We start from the raw sequence: 9252 nt of genomic DNA on the forward strand, positions 1-9252 counted from the left end.
AGATCCTACTTAGAAGTTTTGAGGACTCAGTATGAAACAAAATGAGTGAAAACACAAGCCTTATTCACACGAGTTTTGATTCTTTAACTCAAAATCCTTGAACCCAAATGATGAGAACCAGCCCTCCTCTGCACATTTAGCAGGTTTTTCATCTGCTCTTCCCCTCTGTGTGATTACTTCAATCAGGCAGTGAATGACACATGCGGGTTTTAATCACTGTGTGTTGTGACACCCGCCTTGCACCACAGCAATTTCCTGCAATCAGCATTGCTTAAAAGGGTAATCAGAAGGCAGAGGAATAGTCAGAAAAACCTGACATTTTTGCAGCTTGCACAGCAAAATAAGATTAGAAACTAAACCCGTAATGCTAGAAACATTTAGGGGAGAAGAGGGAGGGGGTACCCTAAGGAAAGACAAGACTTCAATTGTGTGTCACCTTTTGGGAAAGCTCACTCCTTCCTGTCTAAATACAATGATGGTGACCATGAACAGAGGTTCTGTCCCAGGCCAAGCTCTTTAGAGACATATTTACATCCAGTATTCTTTACAAATAACCTTTTTGGTTTCAGAAAACTGATGATTTTCATATAGAAATATACATCTTCTCTGGATTTTAATTAACATTTAACAACATGTTTCCTAAATTGAGTCCTTGAGGAATCCAGTTTCCAGAAAGGTAGTTTTTTTGTTTTATTTTGTTTTGTTTTTTCCAAATAGGCTCCACACCCAGCAAGGAACCCGACACGGGGCTCGATCTCACAACCCTGAGATCAAGACCTGAGCTGAGATCAAGAGTCAGACACTTAACCAACTGAGCCACCCAGGTGCCCCAAGAAAGGTACTTTTCTGTATCATCTCCTGACCTCCAGTGTGGTGGCAGCAATATCAACTCTGACCTGCCTTTTTCCTAACAAATTCTGAAAATCTGAGCCTGAGAGGAAAATCCAGATTGACTAGGAGAAATGATGTCAACTTTCACATCTTTTACAAATGCTAATAAGCATCAACGGGGGAGGGGAGAGCCTCTTTCTCTTTGATCCCTACAAATACATATTGTTTTTGTAGGGAAGCACTTTATTTCCAGCAAATATCTGTCTCTACCACAACTTATTATACCCTCCAACTAGGGCTATCTTTTTACCTAGGTATACTATACTCTGAGATTCTGAATCAAAAGTATTAAGTTGGTAAACTCAACTATGTTTATCTGTTAGGAACTCAAGATCAAGTTCATAGCTAGGCTATGAACATTTCATAATAGACTGTTACTTCCTGGAAGAACAGGGTAAAAATTGGAGGATAAGCCAAGAACGAGGAAGGTTCGAGAGACAACAGTCTTAAAAACAAGGGCAAAAAGGGACAAAAATAGTGAACTCTGTCAGCCAGTGTCCTCCCCTACTTGATGAGACGCCTGCCTTAAAAGAGAAAAGAGGAAAAACTTTTATCTCTTTCCAGGGAGATATTCAATGCTATTTCTCGGAAAGTATCAAAGCTGAACTATGCAGAAAAAAATGCATCAAAATGACAAGCTACGCATTTAACCGGTGCAAAGTGTGCAGTGAAAGAAAGCTGGAAGCAGGGTCTATGCAGGGAATGACTCACCCATCTCCCTCTTTAGGGAAAGTGCTTCAATTCCTTCCATTCAAATGAGCTAAAGGGAACCTTCAAAGAGGCTAAAAGAAGAAGGGATAATGTTTACTGTTCCCCAGATTGAATGAAAGGAAACCATTTTATAGACCTATAATTTTATAGAACTGCAAGAACTAAATTATAGTAAATCATCTCGTAAATGTCAAATTTGCAACACCAAGAGCAAAAAGACACCAATGTCCCCAAAAACGATCAGCAAAAGAATGAAAGCTTTAGAACAGCTCTGGCTGACAGTCAACTCTCAAGAGACTCACTGGGGTTTCCTTCTCTGCTACTGCAAGAAAGGAAAAGTTTGAGCCTTTTAATAAAGACCATTCACCTTTGCCCTCCAAAATGTCCTGTCCAGAGATCTGACAGATGTGGATAAAAATACAGAAACAGGCAGGGATCCTGTCCTAAGCTGCGAAGTGGCATCCTTGAGCAGACTCAGTATCATTTTTGAGGGAAGAGCATTTCTCATACCTGTCCTCCCACACCTTCCCCAGGTCTGTGTACTCCTCCTCAGACAGCACCATTCTTCACTCACCACAAGAAAATACCTACCAACCTCAACATCTACCAACCTGAAATGTTACAAGGGTAAGAGCAAAATCAGTGCCATGACCAGTCACTTTCTTTTTGCAACACTAAATGATCTTTGACACCAAAGGGATGTTTTGCCTACAACTTTGCAATTTTACGTCTACACTAAATTTCCTAAATGGCAAGTATTCTTTATCTCGTCCAAATATTCCTTCTTTCTCTGACAAGGGTGGCGCAATGCTCCTCCCATGTGAAAGAGAGCCTGCCAGTGCGCATGGCCTCGTGCCATCGAGGCTCCTCAAAGGCTCCTGATCATTCTCTAAACCTAAGTACACAGGACCTTCAAAGGTACAGCTACTTCCTGCCCTTTCTTCAGAACAAGTCTTATCTTCTACGACCTCCAACTCATGCTCTGTTTCTGCAAGCTTACCCTCCTGTAGAATCTCAACTGCCAAACTCCAGGGTTTTGCTGAGGTTGTTTGCAGTGGAAAGAACACAGGCTTTGGAGTCAGACAGCCCTGGGCTCTTATCCCACTTCTGCCACTTATTAATTATGTGCAAGTCCCTCACCACCCCCACCTTGGTTTCCACAGCTGGGAGTAAGAATAAATAATGCCTATCTCACAGAACTTTTGTGAGGGGAACAAGACAGTTGTGTAAGATTTTTGCTATATAACAGGCATTTTTTTTTTAAACAGAAACTATTGTAATTAATAGTTGTAAAGAAGTACTCTTTTTCTTTCCCCTGGCTTCCAAAGAGTCAGCTCAGATCTGGAGTATGTCATTAATAAATGCTCTCTGACCAAGAAAGTATAGAAAGGTCCCTTTGAAAACCAGGAACAATAGAATCAATATTTATATTATAATCACAACAGAGAGACTGAATTTATCTTGCTCATGCCTGTGTAGTTTCTACCTAAAATCAGCTAACACTGTTAAATTTCTTTAACTTTTTAAAAAAAGAATCCAATGTTCATTGGGGTTTTTTTTTTTTTTTTTTTTTTTTTGGGTTTTTTTTTTTTGGTTTTTTTTTTTTGGTTTTTTTTTTTTTTTTTTTTGGTCTCAGCAGTAACTACACTGGACATTGTAGTTGTCTGAAATACACTCCCCTAGCATCTACTCATTAAACTTTTACTCTTCCTTCCAGGCTCAGCTCAAGGACCACCACCTCTAAGAAGTCTTCTTGCTACCAACAGATGGACTTGCTCCTACTAGGATTCCCCATCTTTCTACTGTAGCACATAATACACTGGACCATAATTATCTATTCCTGTCCCTGCAGCCTTATTGGACAGCAAATTCTATGAGGACACAAATGCTCAAAGGCAATTTATTTAATGTTTCTTCAGCTGAAATCCAGTTATCTTTCTGTTTGAGAAGTATTACAGGCTTATATATAAGAAACAGCACTAAGACACGAAGGCAGAAACTATCAACATAATGCATTTGTAATTTTCAGATAAAAAAACGTACCTACCATAGTTAATGAAGCACTTGGAGCAGGAAAGTCTTACAAAATAGTCAAATTATGCTAAGTAGTGCCAAACATGCTGTCTCACTGACAATGGTACGGCATCAAAGCATTTATTAAAAGGTCAGTCTTTGGTATTTATGGAATGGACTCACCCATTATAAGTTAGAGGACAATCACAAAGTACTCTGTTTTAAAAAGTACTTTCACCTCTATTATTCTTATTTGGTATTTTTTAAAAATCCCAATCTAATACACCACAACAGGTCTAACCAGAATAGTTGTAGGACAGAAGAGTGATCAGGGCATAATATAACCTGATGGATACTCCCAAATTTGTTCATCCATTTATTCATCATGACAACTCTTTATTGAGGACCTAGAATACACAAAGAACACTTACTTCTAAGATGGAAGAAGTATTTTCTCTGCACAAGGAGTTAGTTACTCTTTAAAAGAATGGACATCAACCCCATCCCAAAATTGTCAAATTCAAAGATGAGGTAAAAGCACAAAAATTCTACCATAAAGGAAAAACCCCCTCAAGTCTGACTACAGCAGTGCATCAGTCCTGTTGATGCCCTGCATGACAATGCCTTCTGTCCCAACAGAGCTTTCACCATCACTAGGAAAGTGATCAGTTCCTGTACATTCAAAATAGCAAAATCTGAACTGAAGCTATCCCAGGTTCTTCAAAACAGGCAGAACAGAGCTCCAGGCACTTCCCCCACGCAAACACTGGCCAAAATGAACGGCAGATGCCAACATCCAAGGAAAGACTGGCCACTTCTCTGCTGGATCCCAAAACAAAGATCCCCAACCCAGCCACTGTTAAACCAGAAACCTAAATCAGAATTTATTCTTTCTTTTCTATTCTCCTGGCCAACCTGTAGATTTATAAACCTCATCTATCTCGGCAACTGCTTTCATATACTCTCAAAGTTTTGTAAATGAGCAATCGAAATATCAATATGTAATAACCTGTTTAAAAGGTACAATTTCCCAAAATTAAACTGAAATTAACAATTTATTCACCCGTATATAATGGATATTATGCTTCCAAAGGATTCCAGTAAATCAATTTCTAATGTGCACTCTGGGTCTAAGAGGAAGTCTTCCTTCTATTGACTTGTAGAACCAAATAAAATTTTAGAAGGCAACTAAAACGAGGAAGGGGCAATTAAATGCAAACTCTCTCTAGCTAAAGGGAGACATCTAGAGGCAAAAGCTTAAAATTGCAGTTTTTCCACATCCTTGGGGATCTTGCAGTCCTAAAGGAGCCTTCTTTTAATTATTTTTTTATTATGTTCAGTTAGCCAACATATAGTACATCATTCGTTTTTGATCTAATGCTCAAGAATTCACTAGTTGCATAGAAAACCTTTTAAAATTCCTTCACTTAGGGAGCTCCTGGCTGACTCAGCCAAAGGAGTGTAGGACTCCTGATGTCAGGGTTGTGAGCTGGACCCCCATGTTGAGTGTAGAGATTACATAAATAAACAAACTTTAAAAAAAGTTAAAATTCCTTCACTTAGAAATTATTCTCTAAACAAGGCAGTCTGTGAATTCAAGTCACTGAACAAAACACAATTTTGACCTATTACCTACTGCCCTCTAAAATGATAATACTCCACAAATCCCAACAGGCCCAATTAAATCTCACTCATATGCTTAATTTAAATCTCCTCATCCAATCTGTTGGTTCTGTTGGCAAAGTGGCAGAGAAAAGTGATGGGCATGGCTTAAACTGATAAGACACAGAGGTAATATTAACCTGCTTCACAGCAGAGCCCCAAGATGATCACATATACAAAATGCTTCAAGACCTTCAGAAAATTAATGCAAAAGAAACTAAACTTATTTTAATGAAAAAACAGTCTCATAAAATGGCAGATTTGACCAGGAAGATCATTGGGTCATCCCTCTATAACTGTCACTAACTCAAATGCCCTGGGGGGAGGGGGAATAAAACAGACTGAGGGCTAGCTGAGATAAGGCGTGGGGTGCAGGGGTGGAGGTAAAATGGAGACTGCCTTCCAGTCTGACTAAAGGCATCCCACTTTTTCCCCTCTCAAACTACCCACCCTCTCATGCTGACTCTACCACTTGCTCTGCTTTGTCTACACATTTTCCAAACTTCCTTTCCTAATGCCTGACACTAAATGCAAATTTTAAAAAGAACAAGTAACACTAAATGTGTCTATGTCCAGAAAAACCTCTGGAAGAATATACTCCAAGGTGTTAACAATAGCTACCTGGAGATAACGGGATCATGAATGCTTTTATTTTCCTATTTCTGTTATAGGTGGTTTTTCTGTTATATTGGTTTTCTAATGACAACAGAAAAAAATTAACTTTTAATTTAAAAAAGTAGCTTCAAAAGCCATGGCATGCTGAAAATGACAGCAGGACTAACAGAAATCATATTAATCAAGGGGTGCCTGGGTGGCTCAGTTGGTTGAGTGTCCAACTTGTGGTTTCACCTTAAGTCATGATCTCAGGGTCTTGAGATCAAGCCCTGCATTGGGCTCGGCACTCAGCAAGGAGTCTGCTGAGGTTTTTCTCTCCCTCTGCTTCTGCCCCTCCCCATACTCGCATGCATGCGCACACTCTCTCTCTCTCTCTCAAATAAATATAGAAAGAAAGGAAAGAAAGGAAAGAAAGGAAAGAAAGGAAAGAAAGGAAAGAAAGGAAAGAAAGGAAAGAAAGGAAAGAAAGGAAAGAAAGGAAAGAAAGGAAAGAAAGGAAAGAAAGGAAAGAAAGGAAAGAAAGGAAAGAAAGGAAAGAAAGGAAAGAAAGGAAAGAAAGGAAAGAAAGGAAAGAAAGGAAAGAAAGGAAAGAAAGGAAAGAAAGGAAAGAAAGGAAAGAAAGGAAAGAAAGGAAAGAAAAGAAAGAAAAGAAAGAAAAGAAAGAAAAGAAAGAAAAGAAAGAAAAGAAAGAAAAGAAAGAAAAAGAAAAGAAAGGAAAGAAAGAAAAGAAAGAAAAGAAAGAAAAGAAAAAAGAAAGAAAAGAAAAAAGAAAGAAAAGAAAGAAAGAAAAGAAAGAAAGAAAAGAAAGAAAGAAAAGATCAAGAAGAAATGTTTAGTGGCTACTTATCATCACTGTGCTATATCCAAATGTTATTTATTTTTAGGTAAGAAGATTACCAGCAAAGAAATGCTGTATTTGAGAAAATGAAACAACTAAGCTGAAATTTCAAAGCTCTGGCAAATGAAGCTATCTCCTACTCTTCCCCAAATCCCCTATGGCCTTACCGTAAAGATCAGGTCCATGAGGAGTAAAGACATTGTACAAGACGATGTTCAGTGGTGCAACCACCAGTTTCCCATAGTAGTAGCTATCAATGACCACCACAGGCACCTAAGACAGAGCAGAAAATAGATATCAATTGCAGGGTTTTGTTCTGGAAACATTCTCCCAGTGCTAACAGGATAAACTGCAGAATGAAAAACGGAATGCATTTCTCATATTCTCTTTCCTACATCAGCATGCTTTCATTACAACTTTAAAACAAAGAAAAAATAAAACTCACCAGAAAGAGTATTAGGGCCACCAGAGACCAATGAAAGAAACTCTTCCACTTGTGCTTCATGACCAGCAAATCAAAGGCAATGGGTAAACTATTTAACAGAGAAACAAAATAGGGAATTAAATAAAATACTTAGAATATAAACTCAAGTCAGATTTACACATACCTAAAACTGAACAGAGGAAAAAAAAATGTCTCTAGCAGTTAACAGTGAGGAAAGAAAGCTGATATAGGAGAGGCTGTCCTCTCAACAATATAGTGTTCTCTTCACAGAGCCCACGAGAGTACTTTGCACCCCAAAATGCACAAGAAATATTAATACTGAGCTTATGGAAAGAGTTCCATTTTATACATATTTATTTGTAATGGACATTCAAAATATATTAATTGTAAGTGAATGTGCCCTGCAGTCCTACACCCACCGGGCCAAATACTCACCTCTTTCATGATTTATAAAGATTTTAATAACATTACAAACTTTGACATGTCAGTTCTGATATATTCCCTTCCAACACCATTTGCTCTTCTCCCTTGCACTTAAATTCTTCAAACAAGTGGCGTATGTATGTCACCTCCACTGCTCCTTCCTGAAGGCCTGGCTTCAAGCTAGTGAGACGGATGGAAGGTCAATAGGAACCTCGTCTCAGCCAGACCCAGTAACTCTTCACGAGCTTCACCTCCCTTGGTCTTTATGCAGCACTTGACACAAAGCATCTGTTCCTTCCTCTTTAGGCTTCCTGGTTCCTGTTCTTTCCTGGCCTCTTCCCAAGTGATCCTTTCTAGTGTCTTTTTTGTGCACTACCATGGTCTTATGTCCCAGAAGCAAACTTCTCTTTCTCTACACTCATTTTCTCGGTAGGTACTCTGACTCTTGCGTGAACAACCACCTCCATATCCTAACCTCCAAATCTAGAACACTAGTCAGAATCTTTACCCATGCTCCAGTCACAAGGACTTCCCTCCCCACACCCACCTATTTCTACAGAACTTACCCAAATGTCCACTGCAGGCTCTGCTCTTGCCTCCTCTGCAGAAACTCTCTGCAGACCAATTTCTCCCGCCTCTGAACTCACACAGCATTACCACCTCTCTCGTTTATTCAGCAACACCATGTGCTATCACAAGCTAGCTCTTCTGTGATATGAACTTCCACATTCTACTATCTAAATTTTGCATTAACATTTGTGTTTTCAACTTCTATGACATCGGCCAGAGCAACCTTTTTCACGACACATCGCCAAAGGCAAGAGAAATAAAAGATAAAATGAACTTATGGGACTTTATCAGGATAAAGAGCTTCTGCACAGCCAAGGAAACAGTCAAAAAAACTAAGAGACAGCCCACAGAATGGGAGAATATATTTGCAAAGGACACCACAGATAAAGGACTGGTATCCAAGATCTACAAAGAACTTCTCAAACTCAATACACGAGAAACAAATAAACAAATCATAAAATGGGCAGAAGATATGAACAGACACTTTTCCAATGAAGACATACAAATGGCTAACAGACACATGAAAAAATGTTCAAAATCATTAGCCATCAGGGAAATTCAAATCAAAACCACACTGAGATACCACCTTACGCCAGTTAGAATGGCAAAGATAGACAAGGCAAGAAACAACAATTGTTGGAGAGGATGTGGAGAAAGGGGATCCCTCCTACATTGTTGGTGGGAATGCAAGTTGGTACAGCCACTCTGGAAAACAGTGTGGAGGTCCCTTAAAAAGTTAAAAATTGAACTACCCTATGACCCAGCCATTGCACTACTGGGTGTTTACCCCAAAGATACAGACGTAGTAAAGAGAAGGGCCATATGCACCCCAATGTTCATAGCTGCATTGTCCACAATAGCCAAATCATGGAAGGAGCCGAGATGCCCTTCAACAGATGACTGGATTAAGAAGCTGTGGTCCATATATACAATGGAATATTACTCAGCTATCAGAAAGAACGAATTCTCAACATTTGCTGCAACATGGACGGCACTGGAGGAGATAATGCTAAGTGAAATAAGTCAAGCAGAGAAAGACAATTATCATATGATTTCTCTCATCTATGGAACATAAGAACTAGGA

General features: G+C 39.1%; 1 protein-coding gene across 10 annotated transcripts in view; it reads right to left on the bottom strand.

The window, feature by feature from the left end:
• The window catches only part of ALG9 (ALG9 alpha-1,2-mannosyltransferase), a 104971-nt gene that overhangs the window by 76576 nt on the left and 19143 nt on the right, over positions 1–9252 (bottom strand). For all 10 annotated transcript variants that reach the window (XR_004627004.1, XR_004627005.1, XR_004627001.1 and 7 more), the window contains 2 exons: positions 7176–7263; positions 6898–7003 (listed from right to left, as the gene is read on the bottom strand). Coding sequence is in view for 4 of the 10 variants with exons in the window: in XM_034665740.1 (XP_034521631.1) it covers positions 6898–7003; positions 7176–7263 (194 nt within the window). In the remaining 6 variants the exon portion in view is untranslated. The remainder of the gene's footprint in view (positions 1–6897; positions 7004–7175; positions 7264–9252) is intronic.

Source organism: Ailuropoda melanoleuca, chromosome 8 (genome assembly GCF_002007445.2).
Source record: "Ailuropoda melanoleuca isolate Jingjing chromosome 8, ASM200744v2, whole genome shotgun sequence".
NCBI classification, from domain to species: Eukaryota; Metazoa; Chordata; class Mammalia; order Carnivora; family Ursidae; genus Ailuropoda; species Ailuropoda melanoleuca.